Source organism: Cetorhinus maximus, chromosome 5 (genome assembly GCF_964194155.1).
Source record: "Cetorhinus maximus chromosome 5, sCetMax3.hap1.1, whole genome shotgun sequence".
Taxonomy (NCBI): domain Eukaryota; kingdom Metazoa; phylum Chordata; class Chondrichthyes; order Lamniformes; family Cetorhinidae; genus Cetorhinus; species Cetorhinus maximus.
In genome coordinates this window covers 97,936,047-97,957,739 of record NC_135883.1, presented here as the reverse complement: position 1 = coordinate 97,957,739, position 21,693 = coordinate 97,936,047, and the positions used below count along the sequence as shown (strand labels likewise).

Below are 21,693 nucleotides of genomic sequence, written 5' to 3'. Positions count from 1 at the left end.
CACTGAGTATCAGTGAGACTGTTGTGAAAACTCAACTGGACCACAGAATTCTTTTGGGAAGGGAGACTATCATCCTTAGTGCGGCATAGTGCTGAACACAGGCCTTATGCTATGTGGCTGACTTTCATCATTCTCTGAGCTGGAAAAACAGGCAACTCAGTTATAAGTAATTAAATGCCATGTAATTCAACAATAAAATCGGACAGGCTGATGAACATCAGCCCCGTTATCATACCAGGATAGACTAAAGCAATCTCACTTCAATCGACCTGGCAAAGTCTATGAGTTGGTGGCCATAATGGGAGAGTTGCCCTACGGGCTTGTATATGTAAAATAATTCAATGCTTAGCTAATGTCATTAATTAAAGTAGATGGATGACAGTTAAGATTTATACTTAAAATTTCCTTCTGCAAAACTCATGACAGAGATAAATAGTTGGTGGAATATCAAGTTATGCTTTAGTTTATGAATCTTACTTTATGTAATGTATATTAACAAATATTCAAACAAAAGAGAGGATTCATCAAGTTCTTTTTTTTAATTTCCAAAATAGGTCAACAGGTGAAAGGACAGTATCCAAGGAGATCATCTGAAGAAAATGGACAGAATGGCCACTCCAATTCTGGCAGTAAGCAACAAATCATTTCTTGCTGTATAATAGGGTTTTTTTTTTTCACCAGTTTGTGCATATTGCAAGTTTAGTAATGGGGCAAAGAAGTGTTTACTTTGCAACAGTGATAAATCTTGTATAGAATGAATGTGGAGTTAAGGGCTATACTGCTCACTCACATGTTGAGAATTCAAACCCTCTCATAGCAAACTGTAAAACTTAATTCAATTAATCCAGATTGTTGTGAAAATCCAACTAGGCCACGGAATTCTTTCAGAGAAGGGAAGCCATCATCCTTACTCATTGTGGCATATGGTTGAAGTTAGCCCTCATGCTACGTGGCTGACTTTTAATGGCCACTTCCGAGAATACTCAGTTATAAGTAATTGATAAATAACTAAAGGATTTAGCGATAAAATCGGATGGACAGATGGATAACGGCCTGGTTAGTACAATAGATCTAGACTAAAGCAATCTCACTCAAATCGACTCGGTAAAGTCCATGGGAAGAACATTCCCCCCATCTTGGGGTAAGTGCAGGAGTGGTGTAGTGCAGGAGTATGTGCTCCCTGTGCAGGTGGGGGGGGGGGGTTTCCCTCAGCCAGGAAGGTGTTCTTATGCGCATGCGCACGAAAGAGTGCACTCATCTCCCTGAGGCTAAGTGCTGCCTCAGGGAGATTGGCGCCAACTTTAAAAATGGCAAAGGTGAAAAAACAAAATTTCCCTGACATGTCCCCTCATGTGACACTGTCACAGGAGTTGGGACATGTCCATCACTTTAAATCATACATTTATTAATTTTTTTAAAACCCTCATGAAACCTCATCCCGTCCGTGGATGAGGTTTCATGCTTTTTCTGAAGCCCGCCAAGGCTCCCGGCCTGCCCGCCAACGCTAAGGTTGGACGGACAGGTCCATTAATGTGGTTAATAACTTTGTTAATGGCCTCAATAGGCCGTTGACTGGTCCGCGGGCGCACAGCTGAATCGGCTGCGCCCCTGCCAACCTGAAAATTGAAATGACATGGGGTGACGTCGGGAGTTCCGCCCATCATCCTGCATCATTTTACGTGTCGGCGAGCGGGCGCCAACCTCCGCTCACCGACCTAAAGATCCTGGTCTATGAGTTGGTGGCCATTCTGGGAGAGTTGCCCGACAGGCTATCTAAAATAATTCAATACCTAGCTGAGGATTATTAATTAGAGTAGATGGATGACAGTTACAATTTATAGTTAACATTTCCTTCTGTAAAACTCATGATAGTTGCTGATGGAAGTTATAGTTTGGACTAAAAATTGTTGTTTTTGTCATGTATATTAACAAATACTCAAACTAAAAAGTGGATTCATTAAATTTAATTTTATTGTATTTTCAAAACAGGTCATCAGATCAAGGGACAGTATTCAAGGAGATCATCTGAAGAAAATGAACAGAATAGCGATGCCAATTCTACAAGTAAGCCATATATTTTTATGCATAAGGCAAATTCATCCTTTTGATGCATGAAACAAATATGCAAACCAAAATACAATTCATTCTTCTACATACCATTTCAGTTATTTATTAATTTTAGGTATTAATAGTTTTCACATGTATTATATAAAGGAATTCTAAACTTTTCAAAGCACAAAAACTAAGCAACATTGTTACTTTACTTCAAAACCCAAACTGTTAAATTACTATATTTTGATGAAACTGAGAAACAATGGTGGGAGTGGAACCCATACTAAAAGTAAATAACTATTTAGATTGTTTTAAATTAGTGGAAAAGGACAGGGGTTTAGTAGCTATATATTTTTCTTCATAGGCTCAGCAGGACAAATAGCCTACTTCTCTGCTGCAAATTTCTTGCTGCATATTATGTTTTAGCTTGTCAACATTTGGCCAGGGTATAAATTCAGCCAGAACAAAATGGCATTTTAAAATTTAATGAACCAGCTGGAAGCCTAGGAACTAATCATGATCATGAAGCTGTTGGATTATCATAAAAACCCACTGGCTCACACGTCTTTTAGAATAGAAACCTGGCATCTTCGACCAGTAAACTCTTAACTGCTGTCTAAAGTGGCCTAGTAAGCCACATAGTTGTATCACTACAAAGAATAAGAATAAAATCAGAAGGACCACTCAGGTGGGTAGACATCAAATTAGGACAGAATAAAAGCACACCCAGTCAAGTTGACCCTGCAAAGCCCTCATCACTAACATCTGGGGACTCGAGCCAAAATTAGGAGGGCTATCTCAAAGACTAGTCAAGGTGCAGCCTGATATAATCATACCTATCAGCCAATGTCCCAGATTCCTTCATAACTATCCCCATAAATATTCTGTCCCACAAGCAGGGTAAACCCACTAGAGGTGGGGGCTCAGTGATATATAGCTGGATGAATGTGGCCCTGGAAATATTCATCATTGACACCAGATCCTTGAAGTTTCATAACTACAGATCAAACATGAGCAAGAAAATTTCCTATTAAAAAACACAAAGTCTGGCAGCAGCTGTGAAAAGAAAAACAGAGTCAACATTAAGTCTCCATTCTGACGGAAACCTCCTGTTAATTACTAACTCTGGCACCCCCTCAGTTGATGAAATAGTACTCGTTCCTGTAGAATACCATTTGGAGGAAGCATTGAGGGTAACAATGGAACAGAACATACTGTGGGACATCAATGTCCATCTCCAAGAGCGGCTCAGTAGTAACATCATTGAAGGACATAACTGTCAGATTAGGCTTGTGGCAGGTGGTGAAAGAAGCAACCCAAGGGAGTAACCATTTTAATCTCGTCCTCCCCAACCAACCTGTTACAAATGTGTCAGTGGTGATATAATGAATGGGGGTGATCACTGCACAGTCTTGTGGAGACAAGATCCTGGCTTTCCACAAAAGCTACCTTTCATCATGTTGTGTGACATCATGTTGCACTGCAGGAACTCACCAAGGCTCCTTAGACAGCCCCTTCCAAACCCACGACCACTGCCATCGAGAAGGACGAGGGCAGCAGGCACATGGGAACACTGCCACCTGGGAGTTCTCCTCCAAGCCTCACACTATCCTGATTTGGAAATATATCACTGTTCCTTCACTGTTGCTAGGTCAAAATCCTGGAACTCCCTCCCTAACACCAGTGTGTGTGTACCTACACCACATGGACTGCAGCAGTTCAATAAGACAGCTCATCACCACCTTCCCAAGCGCAATTAGGAATGGGCAATAAATGCTGGCCTAGGCAGTGCTGCCCACATCCCTTAAATGAATTTAAAAAACCATCAGAGAGCTATGTGGAGTAGATTAATAGCAGATCTAGTCACTGAAAACTGGGCACCCATGAGGATCATGAGTAGTCGTGAAATTGTATTTCATCACAACATAGAAACCTGGCCTGGTATATCTCTCAATCCTGCATCACCACTGATCCTGGTTCAATGGCAAATGTAGAAGGACATATCAGCAGCATTACAGGTGTGCCTGAAAATGAAGTGCCAACTTGACGAAGCCACAACAAAGAAATAGCTACATGCTAACAGCTACAATTTGGCAACTAGGACTTTGGGGACTCCGCCAGCAGTGATGCTAGCATTTACTCATTGCTGTGGACAGTCGGCACTCTTGCTTCTTTCACACCTTCCTCCAAGTGATATTTAAGGAGTACCACCACTGACATCAGCTGAGATGGGCCTGTAGGTGGTGATTAGCAGGCAGTTTTCTCCACCTTGTTGACCTGAAGCCTGAAACTACATGGAATCCATTGTCAATCTTGATGATTCCCAACTGTATACCAATGTGCTGCTAGAGCAGAATAAACCCAGGGTTGATGATGATGGAGAAGACTAAGAAGTTGGCTGATAAAATGTGAGCACAACTATCAGGTTGTTGTTTGACTAGTCGATGGACTGCTCACTCAATTCCCATCAAATGTTATTGGGAGGATTAATAGGTCCGTTCAATTACCTTATTATTGCTGAGCTTTGTGGGATTGTTTACAATAACCAGACTCATTGAACTCAATTTCGCAATGTGCCATAGTGGGATTTTAATTCATTCCCAGTGAATTGTTAATCCAGTACCATTAGCAGTAGGCTGCTGTATTCATTATCCCTACTTCATTAAATATCAAATACTTCTATGGGGTCTCTTAGATGTCACTTCCTAAGACTGTTCTAGCTTATCGCTTTGTCCTCCACCACCGTTCCCTGTAACACTGAAGACTGTCCTCCTCTGCATTACACCTAGGGCCTGCATGGGCCATTATAGGCATCCATTCTGGCAATCAGAATGTGACACCATACTCCACATGAGGTACGGTCAAAGCACAAATTTACATGAATGCTGGGGAATCAAATTCAATAGATTTGGTATTATATCACAACATCCTATTGTTTCATTTACTGTCAGCTCAAAATTCAGGCGTAGTGAGCAACAAGTGAAGCAACAACCTTTCAAAATTTCTCTCAGTAAATTCTATCTTGTCCATGGAAAACATGTTTTTCCTTTTTACTTTCAATGTGAAGTGCCTTGTATTTATCCAAAACAAAAACAGAAAATGCTGGAAAAACTCAGCAGGTCTAACAGCATCTGTGGAGAGAAAAACAGAGTTAACGTTTCGAGTCAGTATGGCTTTTATTCAGAGTTTGTCCATATTTGACTTGACTAATCACTGACCAGCACAGAAGCAAACTCTGTTATCTGTTTGTAAAATATCTATTCTTCTTTGAGTTTACCCCCTGGTTGAGATTACTGTGCTCATAACTTCCTTTTGTGAAAATTGTGATGCAGACAGAAAAAGTCAATTGAAAACAATACTTGCAATGTGATTAACAAACTTTTAAGTGAAAATAAAACTTTTTCACCTTTACCAAAATAGGTGATGAATCTAATGGCCATGATTTGGAAGACATTGTAGAGAACAATGACCCTGGTTCTTCCTCTTCTTCTTCTTCCTCCTCCTCCTCCTCCTCTTCAGGTGAGCCATACAAAATTATTATTTGCAGAACAGCAGTTTTAAAACACTATCAAGACTAAACGAACTATGTACATGAAAATCTTTTTTCATTGCTCACCATTGCCTATTCTTCATGTATTAACTTGGAATACAGGTCTGAGCATCCAGTTCATTCTGGAAACTTGTCAAGGTTTAGCTGGACACCTCTGTGACAGAATCAATATTCAACCATTTCACAGTTCAGTTGTGTTTTAAGCATAATTTTCAGCTAACCAGGAACCACATTTTTACATTGTTCCCAGGTCAAGAATGCAGGCAGGGAAATAAAAGTACAATTAATGATTAGAAGTGAACTAAATGTTAAAATAAGCAGTCTAATTAAAACTATAAAGCAGCAAAAGAAAAAATTATGAATGAAAAATAAGCAAAAAGACGAAGAAATCACATTTGTCAAACATTTTTCTTGTGTTTTTCAACATTTTACATGGGTTGTAAATGTTTATAGCAATATTACAGTAAAACAATTAGAAGAAGCTGAGGTATAGTGACCTGGGCGGTATGATCTTTTCACGGGAAGACAAAGAAGGAAGTGGGATTGGAAGAGGCTAGAGGAAATAAGTATCAATAAAGTGGTCAGAGTGACATTGTCTGTGATCAAGACAATGAGAGTTGGGAATTTTATCAACATATCTAGTCGGCTCCTGATTGAGAGTAACTAGTTTCATTTTACTTTGGCCCTTTCATGGAAATTCTGTTAATTTTCGAACTGTGTGCTAAGCCATTGTGCAGTAATCAGCACCACCCCTTCCTCCCAAAACTCAATTCTGTTCTGAAATAATAATGGGACTAAAAACCCATGTCACTTTTGCTGTACTCCAGCCAAGATAAACACACATGTGGTCAGAACATAACTACACTGGATTACAGCCTCAAATTGGGTGAGTGCAGGTTTCAAACAAGACAAGTAGCCTAGGAGTGACTAGGCTGGGGACTATTAAAGCCAGAAGGTTCACCATTCCCAACCACTGAAAGGCCGGCTGGTTCAACAATACAAGTATGCTGGGTAGCATATATGTGCCCTACTTGAGGTCCATGCCTACACCAAGGCCTGGACTGTTCTAGAAAGATATTAAGAGGATTTAACTTTTTTTCTTTATAATTGTTCCAATACAAAGTGTGACATGAAGGCAAGTAGCTTTCCCTTCTGGAGACCAAGGCAGCAGCCCAGCTTTCCCCCACCACCCACAATTCCTTTATCTGCACAACCCCCGGCAGCAATTGGCCAATTTTCCTGCCTCTGTGTAGAGGCAAAAGCCTTAGATGCACCCCAATAGTGTGCAGATGAGAAAACCACCCCCGAGTCTTAAAAGTCTACTAGGGATACTAGCAGAGGCTTTCAATTCTTTCCTTCCCAAAATTAGATTTGTTTTAATACAGCCAGGTGCTACAACCTGGCTTCTAACATTACTAGCTCACTAGATCCTCCCTGCACTTTAATACTGATCAAACCCGAAATTGAATCTGGAGTTTACGACAAATGATATGCTAGATCCCAAACAGCCATCCTGATCACAAATATGCTGTAAATAAGAGATTACAGTAAATATATATTATAAAACTATACATTATGTTGATAGATCAAAGACAAAGGTAAATGTAGCTGGTTTTCTTTTATGGTCTGAGATATTGTCATGTCTAAGCTTTGTATGGAAGTATTGATCTTAGTCATACAAAGATCATGTGTATTTAAATAAGTCAATCATAGATGATTTTAGTACTCAGTACTATAACACTCAATACTTTGCTGTACTGCTATTAAACTTATACTGCATTCAAAATCTACTTAAGAACATCTTGATAAAGCCACACATTTCCTATTCATATCAAAGCTTAATCTATTTCAGCAGATATTTTTTACTGCCACTTCAACAAATGATAATGCAATATTCATCTAAAAAGTTCAGTTTAACATCTCATTATTCACTCTTCGACTCTTGCAGTCATATTTTACTGTAAATTGTACATCTGTAGTAAAAAATGAAGAAACATATTTTCTAATAAATTGGTTTCTGCTCCCAAAGTAATTTATATGACAAATATGGGCAAACATAAAAATAAAATGATGGAACTTAATTCACATTAGCATACAACAAATAGTGCAGACTAAATGCCTCCTAACACGATAATCAGAATGACCTTTATTTCTTTTTAACAGAAGAACAATATGGAGAGCCAGGACCACCAGGTCCACCTGGATTACCAGGACCACATGGTCCACCAGGATACCCAGGAAAGCCAGGTTTTGGGCTGCCAGGGCATCCTGGTAAGCCTGGACCACCAGGACCACAAGGATTATCAGCTATTGGAAAACCAGGCAGTCCAGGAGGACCAGGAAAGCCAGGTGTGCCAGGAGTTCCTGGACGAAAAGGGGATAAGGGAGTTCAGGGGATGCAAGGGCCAAGAGGCCCTCCAGGACCCAGTGGACCGCCTGGGTCAGCTGGGTTATCTGTCATTGGTAAACCAGGGGCCAAAGGATCACCAGGTCCTCCAGGAACACTCGGATTTCCTGGAAGAAAGGGGGATCCAGGATACCCAGGTCTGCCTGGGCCAAAAGGGGACAATGGAGTTGGAAGCCCAGGGCGTCCTGGTGATAAAGGTGTTCCAGGACCTCATGGTCCACCAGGACCACCTGGGTCAGAAGGTAAAGGACACAAAGGGGCCCCTGGTGACAAAGGTGAACCAGGGCACAAAGGTGAAAAGGGATCTTCAGGGTCACCAGGACATTCAGGTAAACCAGGCCAAAATGGTCCACCAGGACCACCTGGAAAAGAAGGAATTGGGAAGCCTGGAATACAGGGACCACGAGGAGCTCCTGGGATGAAAGGTCACCCTGGTCTGCAAGGTTTGCCAGGTTCACCTGGATTGCCAGGCATCGGAAAGCCAGGTCTGCCAGGACTCAAAGGACACCCAGGTTCCCCTGGTTTGACTGGAAAGCCTGGTGATAAAGGAGAGAAAGGATCATCCGGAGAACCTGGACCTCGTGGCCCTGTAGGATCACCTGGGCCACCAGGAACAAAAGGCCCAAAAGGTCCACCAGGTAATGTTGGTGCACCTGGAGAAAAAGGTCATCCAGGACTAATGGGTCCAAAAGGGCCTTCAGGCCCAAAAGGTGAGCCTGGACAAAAAGGTGAGCAAGGGAAGTCAGGGCCTCCAGGAAAACCAGGTGGAGACGGTAAAAAAGGAGAACCAGGCCCAAGTGGCAAAAAAGGTGATAAAGGGCCTATTGGGCCACGTGGAAGAGTAGGTAGTCCAGGTCCTCCAGGTCCTCAAGGACCACAAGGGTATCCAGGCGAACCTGGAAAGAAAGGGCTTCCTGGAATGCCTGGTTCAGTCGGTTCAACTGGGTCTCCAGGCTCTCCAGGACACCCGGGAGTAAAAGGAGATCCCGGAGTTCCAGGTCCACCAGGTAAATTTGATGGAAAAATCATCAAGGGGCCAAATGGCCCACCTGGACCAAAGGGAGCACCTGGTCTACCAGGAATTCCAGGGACCCCTGGTCCAGCAGGCCCACCAGGAGAAATTATTATGCCACAAGGAAAATATGCAAGTTTTAATGGTTACATCAGTTCAGGTGATGTGGTGAGTCCTGTTCCAGCATTCACAGCCATTCTTTCTCAGCCATATCCTTCAAAGGGGAAACCAATAGTGTTTGACAAAATACTGACCAATTCAAATAACAACTATGATTCATCGAAAGGAATCTTCACATGTGAAATATCAGGCATCTACCAATTTTTTTATCATGTACATGTCAAGGAAGCAAATGTTTGGATTGCATTATATAAAAACGATGAACCTGTAATGTACACATATGATGAATATACGCCACAATATGTTGATCATGCCTCGGGAACTGCTATCTTACATTTGGATGAAAATGACGAAGTTTACGTACAACTGCCTGCAGAGAAGTCTAATGGTGTATATTCTTCTGAGTATGTGTATTCATCATTTTCTGGATTGTTAATAACACCATCGTGATGTATGTCAATTTAAAAAAGCAGAGCTGTGAGTTTAAATCTGACCAAGTCAGTTAAGGTTGCAAGGAAATTTATGAAAAATGGCATAAATATCCAACAAATGTCAGTGTAAAAAATCACTGCAGTATTTTTAAAGGAATAATATGCCTTCCAGGAAAGTAAACATTACTTAGCACATTTGCTAAAGGCAAGATCTTTTAATCTCATTGTGTGTATACAGGTCCTACAGATAAAAAAAACTGAACTTTTGACAAATTATACCAGAAATTATATGCACTCGTGCCAATTGGTCACTTCAAATTTTTGATTTAAGAACATTCTACGATAACACTGGTCATTTTATGATGTTATTCCGCTTGACTGTATGGCCTCAGGATATTTGCTTTGTTAGCATCTTTGCAAACAATATATGTTAATGTGAAAAGTATGTTCCTAGCTGCATGAAATGCCATTTTTGGGCTGCATTTACATTACAATTGCAGCATCAGTGAAAAGCAGTTTTGAAGTCGTAGTGCAAATCTGGGAGTCTCACATTAACTTCACTCCCAAAAATTAGGACAAACCTTAGATTCTGGATTCACATTACAACTTTAGAGTCGGTATGAAGCAAAACTGTTTTGCGCAAATGCTAGTTACAGTGTAACTATAGCCTCAAGTGTAGTCTTAAATTGTCCTCATTGTCTTCCAACAAAAACAGTTTGCAGTATCCATTTTTAAAAATTTAATACTTGAAGTTTTAGAACTTTAGGGATTAGATTATGTTGTATGATTTCCATATTTTAGTTAACGCCACTATTTCTTCAAGAGCAATAAACATGAATATAACGATTCCATTGTTCGGTTTACAACTTGCCTTTTCTTTAAAAGCAAAATAAACATTAAATGCAAAGATTGATTTTTCTTAATGATTACACTTGAAATGAAAACATTTATTAAAATTTCAAATCATATTACTGATGAATTAGAAAAGTTATGTGTAAATAAATGATTATGCCATATATAACTTTGTTTATGTCCTCTTACTCTTGTCTGCATAAGTGTATGTAACTTAATAATATTGAGCATGTTTATATTTGATTTTATAATAGCATGAACATGTTGGATATTATAACAACACGATATTGAATTGCTGTAATACATTTTGACCAATGGTTGCTTGGCATAACTATAAGCTTACAAAATCTCGTGCAAGATACTGATTGCACAGAACAAACTACCTCTCATCAATCTGTTCTTGATACTAATCTGAAATGACCAACTCGTCTCCACATAGCTCAGGATGATGTCATTTAGATCTGCAACATCCTTTTTGAGTGCATATTGGTACAAATGTTGCAACAGTCTTGAATACCATTGTGCCTGCCGTGTTACTTCATTTAGAACCCTCCACTGAAGATTTGTACCACAATGATCCATTGAACTAATTTGAAACTCACTTTAGTTTGATAAAATGTTTTCAGAATTCATCAATGCAGTCCTTTTTTCCTTATGTAGAAAACCTGTTATATAACCTAATGTAAAATAATTATTCTTTGAAATGGGCATGTGATCTGCAGTTCCGCGTTCTCTTCTGACTAGTGTTTTGCCCTGTCATCTTCCAGGTTCTGAATTTCTTATTTATGCGAGTGCACAAAGTGCCATGCGTTATCACATATGGGCATAAAATTCTTCAGTGTCCCACAGGGTAAAATCACCTGTGCCACCACCTTTTAAGAAAACCTCTGTTCTGTGTAGGCTCTGAAATTCCCCTACACATTTGTCTGCAACAGCCTCATTTTAAGCCATCTTTGCCAAAACAAACAATGAAATTTAAAGAAACCAAGTATTTTGAATGTCCAGTAAAACAATTATAGTGAAAGCCAGAAAACTTAAAATGGTAAAAGAGTAAAACAGAGTTCCATGTCAAGTTAACCAGAAACAGAATATGGTGTAGGCCAGGAGGGAGCAGTGTAAAAAAAAAGAAAACTATACCTATTCTACATTATATACCATTCTTCGTCATTTGTTCAACTTTCACATACCATCAAGTATAACAAAGTTCAAATACAAACACAGTTGTTGAAATTATAAGACCCTACACCTCCAGACCAGCCTGAGATACTTTGTCGCTAAGTTGTGAAGTCAAGCTAATATGCTTGGAGGAATCATGCAAAACATTACTTCCTGGTTTCTTTTGCAAACAAGTGGCTACAGAATGAGTTAATTGTTACAGATCCCTGATGATCCTATCCCATCAAGGAGCAACACAATATATACTCTAGCTTCTAGTTTATTAAATATTGTTCAATGATTGACTTTAAGTAAACCTTTATCCCCATGGAAACCACAGCCCACCTTTCCTTGAACTTCAACCAAATGATGCCCCTATCAATAAAAAAATTAGGTTGTACCTAAAAAGTTTCCCAGTTTTTGAGGAAAGTGGAATTCAAAAAATAATCTTAGGCAAAAAATGATGGAGCTTAGGAATTGTTCTATCCACAGTATAAGAAGAGCCTGCACCAACATGTGAAATTCACTAAATCTTTCTGCAATGTGAGGACTTGTAAGGCAAGCCTAGATTTCAAAAGCTCACAACCAAATTCAAGTTTTTACATATGGATAACCTGACAAACATGAGTGGGATACTTTAAAGGCACAGTAAAAATGAGTGGAACATCATACTGCGAAAACATGACAGTAATGTCCGCAGCAGCAGAAATGCTTTCCTGTTGGTGTGGGAAAGCTTGTCCAGGGGCCAACAGTGTTGTCATATCTCACAACTACCAATAAACCCCCCCAAGCTGGTATTGTGTTTTGCAAACACCTATTTTTCCACCAACTCAGAAAATCAATCATCATACTCGTACAATTTCATAACTTATCAAAGACCATCTTGCTTGTACTGTTTTCCAATGCATAGCCTCCACAATCAATGATTCCAGTAATTGCAGAATGATTAAAGTAGAGACCATGGCAACATTTAAGGTTACATTTGATCGATGTTTGAAGGAAAGGGGGAACAACAGGATATGGAAACAAAGTGGGAGCATGGGATTGGATTACTGCCCATGTGGACGATAAATACTAACATGAACTGATTGGGCAAAATGGCCAGTTTCCATCTTGAAATTTCGATGTGAAATCTATATGAATCAAGAAGAATTTTCTTTCTAGAAAAATCCATGACGAAAAACTGAAAAATGCATTATAATAAACAACCTATTGAACTATATCTGCCTTCCATAGTACATATATATATATTATATATATATACATACACATCACATGCATTATTCAAATGAATAACTGGAAAAATTCCAATACACAGTATTCTTTAAACATTGCTCACAAAGGAAGATTAAATGGGGGTATCAATTATGCAGATTTGATTTTGTAAATTCCTATGGGTACAATTAGTCCATACATTAGTTACAAATTAATTCTGGTTACTTTGATCATGAACCTTCTGGCAATAATTTTATTCTATGGCCCTTCACAGTAGATCAACCTTTTTGAGCACCAAAGGTCTTTTGAAACATCCATGTTCATTAAAATACTAAAAATGATTTTTCTTGCACAATAAGCTTTGTTACCAGATCTACCTTTTTCAAGGGAGAGCAGAAAAATCTTGTTCAAATGTAAGGTTTGAGGAATCTTGCATTCTGTGAACAAGATTTCCACATAATTATCTCACCCAGAAATTTCAGGCCATTCAACATGAAAATGTCTTGCAAGAAAATAAGAATGTGGGCTGCTATGTAATATACTTTCCTCACCTTAATATCAATCAATTCAGAGCCACCTCCTTGTTCTTTTCGATGTATCAATTGCCACATGCCTGATGCAGTCCTATAAATTCAATTGATCCATCATCACAAAATATTAGGATTCAATGTTAAGTGAATGTTGAATGAGCTGGCAAAGATTATTTAAATGTCAAAATCTGAAAACCTTTCCAGTGGAAGCAAGGCTTCATTTCCTTCCCTCCCTAATATCTGCTCTCACCCTCCCCCACCACAGTCAACCAGGTCCCAGTTTGTTCCACGGGTGAGGGTAGCACTTGCGAGGCAGCATTTATTGCTGGTTCCTTGTTGTCCAGATGCTTCAGGGGTTGACCACAAATTTGGGAATGGAGCCACGTGTAGGCCAGACAAAGTAGGATGCCTAAAGGTTAGGGTTCGGACCCCATGAGCAAAGGGTCTCAATTATTTGTGCGGTATATTAATAGATTACAACTATAAATGAAAGAAATATGCTTGCATATTACTAATTTCTGAGAAGGATACAGAACATGATCCTTTTTATCAGTGATCTTTGCATATTTATAGTTTCAACTGGTTTCCCATGGTTAACCCTTACTTTCTTATCTTATAGGTTGCTTTTATGCTGAAAAATGGATTATATTATCAGGTCTATTGGTTGCCTCCATTGCATCATTCTGGAGAAATCAGGTTGTTCTTTAGGTTATATCCCTACCTTCTACTTATGTTGCCTTACCAAGCTAATTTAATCAACATTTGTTTTGGAGATTTGATAACATTTTGACAAACTTCTTAGTATGGCACAGAGGAAGAAGGTATTGGAAATTCACAGCTGCTCAGTTAGTATCTGTAAAGAGAAAAGAAAAGTTTGAACATTTTGGAAGTGCAATCTGTCCTAACTTTTCTCTTCATTAATCTGACTGACCTGCTGTGTATTTAAATAATTTTCTATTTTTATTTCAGAGTTGCATTTTTCTATTTTGTCAGTTTTACATGCTTTGTATTTTATTACATGACACTGTTTTTTCACTTTTAGCAGATGCTTAAATTAATAACTTATATGTGACAAGGTTTACTTCATTCCAGTGGCAGGAGTTTCTCTGTAGCCACTATCTTCCTTAAGAGATTACTTTCTGTACTTAACTAGAGTGGCTCAGCCGGTAGCGCTCCTGCCTCGGATCCCGGGTTCAAGTCTCACTCCAGGACTTGTTGGCTATGGAAAGAGCATTCATGTGGCTCAATGCAGGTTGTTAGTCAGCCTGCAAAATCATTCCAACACTTCACACCCTTCTCCAAGGAAGAAGAGTGTGAAGATATGTACAGCAACAATATAAGGATTCAATTTGTGATATCAGCCGCACCATAGCTATCCACTTATTCCCCACCACCACCTCCATATATGCCTAAACACTAAGAGATTTTGATTGTTCAAGTACTAATTACTAGGCGGCATCAGTCCTAGCCCTAGTTTCTCTACTACATGATTTTAAAGATCTCAGAAAACATATCACCTGCCTAGTTCAAATTTTAGCTTGTTTTATCAGAAAATCTCCTATTCATTGTACAAAAAATGTAGTGAGTTTGATTGTGGTTGAAGGTGAGGAAAACCAGTTTTTTTTAAGAAAAAGCCACTCAGCTCACTCCTCTAATATATATATACCAGAATTCACATATCTTGTCTCTACTCAAAACCACTCAAATACTTTTACGTTATTTAGTAGATTATTCCAAACATGTCTTCCAAACTAATCTTTGAGAAAAGTATTTAGTAGATTATTCCAAACATGTCTCCCAAACTAATCTTTGAGAAAAGATATTTTCCCTGATACTGATTCTAGATTTGCTTTTCAACCATTCCTATTTTCATCCTTTAGCATTAATTTAGCATACTTTAAAGTAATAAAATAGGTTTGTCTGATCAGTACAGGTTGAGTATTCTTTATCCGTAAATCTAAAAACCGAACACATCCTAAAACCGCACCTTTTTTGAACCTTATCGACCTTTAGCACGGAAAGTCTAGTTGTTGTCTGCACTGTTTACCTTGTGTTTTTTGTGATGAACATGTCAAAAAGAAGTTTATTACAGGTTACCCTGTATTTATTATTCAGTCGTTTATCTTACTTTTCTAGCCATTTTATTTACTTTATACTATAGCTAGCCGAAGCTTAGGCTATTGTAATATAAGTTTATATGCGGTATCCGAAAACCAAAATTATCTGAAATCCGAAATGCAACTGGCCCCAAGGGTTTCAGATAAAGGATACTCGACCTGTACCACTTATTATATCATATACTTTGCTCAGGTCCATCTTCAAATGCCTTTTAGTTTTCTCACAGCTCATTATTTTGCTCTGGAAAAAAATCATTACACAAAAGTCAATTTGATCACTCTTTTCTCCATCTATTCTAAACAAGTGCTGATTTTTCTGACCTTTGTCCCTGGAGGCCATCCACTTCCCTCAGTTTTTTGGGTTTCCACTTTTAGTGTAGCCCTGGGATTTCTGGGGCACACCTGAAGGGAGCAAAAAAATGTGCTACACCAGGCAAGCTCCTTTATTACAGCCATGCAAATCAGGCAGCAGTAAGCATTTCCTTCCTCCAATCACATTTTCTGGGAAAATTTCTTGTCCGGCCTGCCCTCAAACACACACTGGCCAACGGTTTTGTAGGGATCCTGGGGCCAGAGCAAAGATTTTAGGAGGTCAGCCTCACTGCGTTTAAAAACTCCTGCCCCAGGTGTCCAGGTCAAATCAGTAGCCAGAGGGGTAACTTCAGCCACATCTCAACATTACAACACTTCTCAAATGTTCTCAGGCCATTTTCCAGTGGCATTCCCCTTCGCCCTCTTTAGAATCTTCCTAGACGGCCAATAACAATATACAAAAATATCCTACTAAATTTTGGAAACTAATTATTTGGAAAGGGTTTCATTTATGCTCTTCAGGAAAAAGCTGTGTGACTGCATTCTTTCAATATTTCTCCAGAAGAGAGAGCAGCTACTTCTCAACCGCTACCGAAGGATAAAGCCAGTACTTTTCCTTCCGACTTACACCCTTGTTGGTGAATATGATTGGGTTACATTGTTTCTCTCTTCCTCTTTAAAGGTCCTGATTCTTGCTTGGATATGGCTTCATAGATATTCAGTACCTGGCCCGAGATCAGTTATTTTTGAACCTAACTAACTGCAATCGCTTTTTATTGTTCCACCATCGGTGGCTAAGCCTTTAGTTGGCCAGGCCTTACGTTTTGAGATCCCCTCCCTAAACCCCTCAGTTTCTCACTCAACTTTTAAGGTATTATTTAAACCCTATCACTTTGGACAAGCCTTTAGTTACCTATATTAATATCTCATTATGTGGCATTTTTTGTTTGATAATGCTCCTGCAAAGCACCTTGTGACGTCTTACGATCTTAAATATTCTATATAACTGCAAGATGCTGTTAAAGCAGTCGGTATAGGCAAAATCACAGCTGGAATCAACAATAGCAATCCACGAGCTGACACCAATACAGATAGTTGATCATTCCTAGCCCATAGGTTCAGAAAACAATTGCTGTGCCCCAGTGACAGCTTTGGTTGAGATCCAGAATCCAACCTAGGCTGGAGGTAAAACCTGGCATCTTCTCATATGCATATTTCTGCACAATCTCATACTGCTTTAAGAGAAAAACTATCAAGTTAGATTGCTTTATCTTTCTCCCCTTTATCTGTTTTGCTTTTTGCACTTTGCCAAACTTATCTTCCATGCTCCCAAGTTCCTGGCTATAATACTCACAGTTGAACATCCTTTTTGTGTGGCAACACTGACAAAGCTTATTTTTATTGTCCATCCCTAGTGGATATTGAGGGCAGTGATGGAATTCTCCTTGAATCTCAGCTATCATTAACGGGCATTAAAAGGCAAACACATTTTGTAGAATTACAGCCATATGTAGCCCAGATTGGCCAGGGCATTAATGAACTAGACTACAGTTATAATGGTCATTTTCCAGGAACTAGCCCATAAATTGCCAGATTTATTTCATTCAGTTTCATACATGCCATGATGTGGTTCGAACTAATCGCTGTTAGCTTCCTAATCCAATCACACAACCCATGCACTGCTTCTCTGATGTCAAAGGAAGATGACAATAACTACTAGTTCTGTCTACGAGACTTTCCTGAATTGCCTTGACTAATTCAGCTCTCTAATTGATATTCCAGATTCATGATGGTGGTTTTGCTACTGTTCTGGTGACTGTGAACTTGGTTTTTGCTTTTGGATTGACCTTCACATGATGATGCTTTCATGGACAATTAACACATTAGCATGAAAGGGGTGCACAATACAATTGTATACTACTTGTTGATTACTAAATGCTGTAAATTATAATTAAAAAATTAAAAATAGACAATGCTGTATCTGAATTCTGTTAAACTGAATGCAGTTAATTAAGTAGCATTGAAATAACCTGGCATAATGATCCAATAAGATTTTATCTTCTCTCTCCAGCCCCCACCCGTAACTAAAAAAAAATGAGCATTGCTCAATTTCTTTTTTCTTTGTTTTGAGGAAAATTCACAATTCAGAATTTGATGGAAGGATGGGAATTTATATCACATCGAATAACATTATGAAACGGCTGAAACAGAGTATTAATAATTGTAGCTCAAAAAGATGAATGGTAAGTAAATACACATTTAGAATATAATTTACAACCAACTAAAGGTCAAAGCTTGCTCAGAAGATTTTAAATCACAAGCTCTGATTCAACCACCCCAAATAATACCACACATGCCACTCTCCTTGGCCAAATTCTCCAGTGTTTTGGAACATCCTAGATGGCAAAGTCAATCCTAGGCATTAGTATCCTACTTTGAGATTTTAATGTCACATCCAGGCCACACATGAATAGTCCCTAGAAACGTCGAGGTATTCTGGTTCAGGCTTCCATGTTGTCAGTTCTAAGTCAGTAGGATGGCACTTTCTGTACCCTTTTACCTATACGAGTGTCAGGTAAAGACTAACAAATGACCTTCAGCAAGTGGTAAACTAAAAAGTGACCTCAAGCTAAGTAATGGACAGTGTAGTGGGGGTGTGGGGGGGCGGGGTGTGACATCCTGACATCTTGGGTGCCCGTCCTGTATTCATTAATTAGAAAGGTTCAAACGGGTGATTGATATAGAATAAATTACCAGCCCCTAGAAATAAAGTATATTAACGAGTTCTCAGAGACAGGGAGCCACCTTCATCAGGCAACTGCCTTTTTCAGATAGAGGATGGACCAGAGAATATGGAAGAAGACCAGGGCAAGAGTTCCCAAACCATTTTGGCTAGAGAGCAGAATGTTACCAACACAAGCCACTGATATCAGAACACCGTGCCAACCGTCCATTCGTCCTCTGGGATCAGTGAACCACTCTCAACTGTCCCAGGTTGTATATTTTTCCTTGATTTCATCGTCGGCATCCAGGTTTGGGGCATATGCACTGACCACAGTGGTGAATTGGCTCCTTGTCAGTTTGTGACAAAGAGTCATGAACTGCTCATTTCTTCCAAGAGGAAACTCATGAAGCTGGTTCACAAGTTCATGCTTGATGGCAGATCCAACTATGAACTCTGCGTTCGTATTCTGATATCCTTTTCCAGAAGAAAATATAGCCACCTCATCTATATTTTTATTGAAGCATAAAAGATGATGTGACTTACATTCAACTGTCAGACGATCAAAGTTTTCCATCAGCAAGTTCCAAATGCACACATCCAGACCCATTGGTTGGCGTTCATGATATGTACCTGGAAAATGTGGTACACACACCTCGGAAGTTATCTTTCACAGAAACTTGACATTGATGAAAAAATCCTGACATCGCCTGAAATCTGCTGGTGCAGCCTTTGGCCACCTGAGCAAGCAAATGTTTGAAGATCACAACATCAAACCTCAAACCAAGCTCATGGTTTACTATGCAGCCGTGATCCCGTCCTTACTGTACGGAGCTGAAACACAGACAACATATAGGAGGCATCTCAAAGCACTGGAGTCATACCATCGAAGATGCCTGTGGAAGATGTTGCATATTAAGTGGGAGGACAGACGCATCAACACCAGTGTCCTCTCACAGGCAGTGACCACAAGCATTGAAGCTATGAACATCCGCATATCAGATACCAGGCTCCCAAAGCAGGTCTTCTTCTCCCAGCTCAGTCAGGGCAGACACACCAGAGGAGGTCAGAATAAGCACTTTAGGGTGTGCTGAAAGCCAACATGAAGAAATGTAACATTGACATCAACTCCTGGGAGACCATCACCTTGGACAGAACCAAATGGTGGCAGAGTCTATGGGAAGGATCCCAACATTTTGAAACCCAACAAAATGAAGTGGAAAAGTGAAAGCAGCGAAAAAAAAAAATGCCATGAACTGAACTGACAATGCATGACCAGACATCCCACATGACAACAAATGCCCTTTGTGCCACAAAGTCTGCAGATCCCGAAACACCCTCATCAGCCATCTTCAGACTCATGGAAGACAGTCATCCTCGCTAGCAGGAGACAGCCAATATTAATACTTTTCCTGTCTATTTAGCTTATGCATCACTTCTAAACTGTTGCTTCTTAATAAATTAACTTAAAATTACTTATGATTATTCAATTGCCTATCTTAGGTACCTGTGGCTCCTGAACCCAAAATATTACAGCTAATCAATTTTAGAATGTGCTCAATTTTGCCCAATTTGGGAACGGTGCAGAGTTGGCAATATATTCTCTCAAGCACTGCCTACCTGCATTTTAATAGCAGCATAACCTGTCCCCAGCTATGTTTCTAGATCAGAACTGGTACATAATATAGTGAACAAAACTAGTGAAAAATACAGCAACTTTTCCTTTGTGTATAACTCTGACGACTTTCAACATAAACATTATAATCAACTCTCTTTTTGCCATAAAACGGAAACAAGTTCCAGTGCAATTAAGCAATTTAAAAAACTTAAGAATTATAACACAAAATGTCTTCCTGCATTGTAAAGGATCATTATACGACACAAATAGCAGCATTACAAGAAACAAAAGCCGAGAAATGAAAAACAAGGGAAACGGAAGATGACACAACAGAATCATAACATCTCATTACTCTGGGAGATCAACATAATCCAACAACAATCATTTTGAATGAAGCAGATTATATATAATCGTTATACACATCCTGTCATATGTTAGAAGCCTTGTATATAGCACACATTTCCTGGTCACAATTCAAGTGTTCCAAGTTAGTATATCTTCCAACTCGCTCCAAGCTATGCCACAGGAGGTATGCTGGCATATGTACAAACAGATTTTGAATATTGCTGTAAAGAAAGACAGGCTGCCAAAACTTTTTGTCTTGCACTTATCAGGACAAATGTAAGTGCGCCAAATTTCAAAGAATCACAACAATTTATACTACAGCAGGAAAGGGCGCTGATTGGTTGGCAAGATGACTCCAATTGGCTGAGGCGTAACCATGGCAAAAGCAATGAGGAACTACAGGCACCCCAAGTTCTGATTACTGATAATTCAGAAATAGCAATTTAAAGTCTCAAAAAAGCAAATAAGTGTATAACCTTACCCCAAATAGCAGGTATTAAATACAGCATGCTGCACAGTATTTCACTGTCATAACGTAAGGAAACAAGAAACAGGAGGCAGAGTAGGTCATACGAGCCCTCCATTTAATAAAATCATAGGCTCAACTCAACTTTCCTTCCCAATTCCCATGTCCCTCTATTTCATTCGACTCTAAAAAGCTATCAATCTCAGTCTGAATTATACTCATCATCCGAACATTCACAAATCTCTGGGGTAAAAAATTCAAAAGATTCCCAACGAGGAAATTACTCATCTTGATCCCCTTATCCTGAGACTGAAACAATGCTTCCTCGTTCTTGACTTGCCAGCTTTAGACACAACCTCACAGCATCTGCCCCGTCAAGAATTCTCTCTCGGAATTTTATATGCTTCAATGAGATCACCTCCCATTATTCTAAGCTATGGAGAATTAAGGACCATTCTTCTCTATCTTTCCTCATAAGTTATCCCTCTCATCCCAGGAATCATCTAGTGAACCTTAGTTACAAACTCTCAAAGACAAATATATCCTTCCTGAGGTACAGAAGCCAAACATTGTACAGTACTCCAGTGATGGTCTCACCAAAGCTCTGCATAAATGAAGCAAGGCATCTTTACCCTTCTAATAATGGCCAATATACCATTTGCCATCCCAAATGCTAGCTGCGGCTGTTGGTTAACCATGTTTCTTGTACGATGACACCAAATCCATGTGAAAAACAACATCTAATAGTTTCTCATCACATAAAAAGTATTCGGTTCTTCTCCTCCTCAC

The 21,693-nt window shown here is 39.3% G+C and overlaps 2 protein-coding genes across 2 annotated transcripts in view; one reads left to right on the top strand and one right to left on the bottom strand.

The window, feature by feature from the left end:
* Positions 1–21,693, bottom strand: part of nt5dc1 (5'-nucleotidase domain containing 1) — a 644,476-nt gene that overhangs the window by 572,406 nt on the left and 50,377 nt on the right. The gene's annotated exons all lie outside the window — the stretch shown is intronic.
* Positions 1–21,693, top strand: part of LOC144680415 (uncharacterized) — a 69,497-nt gene that overhangs the window by 29,418 nt on the left and 18,386 nt on the right. Inside the window, exons 8-11 of the mRNA XM_078541382.1 lie at positions 555–629; positions 1,990–2,064; positions 5,473–5,571; positions 7,766–9,587. Of these exons, the coding sequence (XP_078397508.1) occupies positions 555–629; positions 1,990–2,064; positions 5,473–5,571; positions 7,766–9,587 (2,071 nt within the window). The remainder of the gene's footprint in view (positions 1–554; positions 630–1,989; positions 2,065–5,472; positions 5,572–7,765; positions 9,588–21,693) is intronic.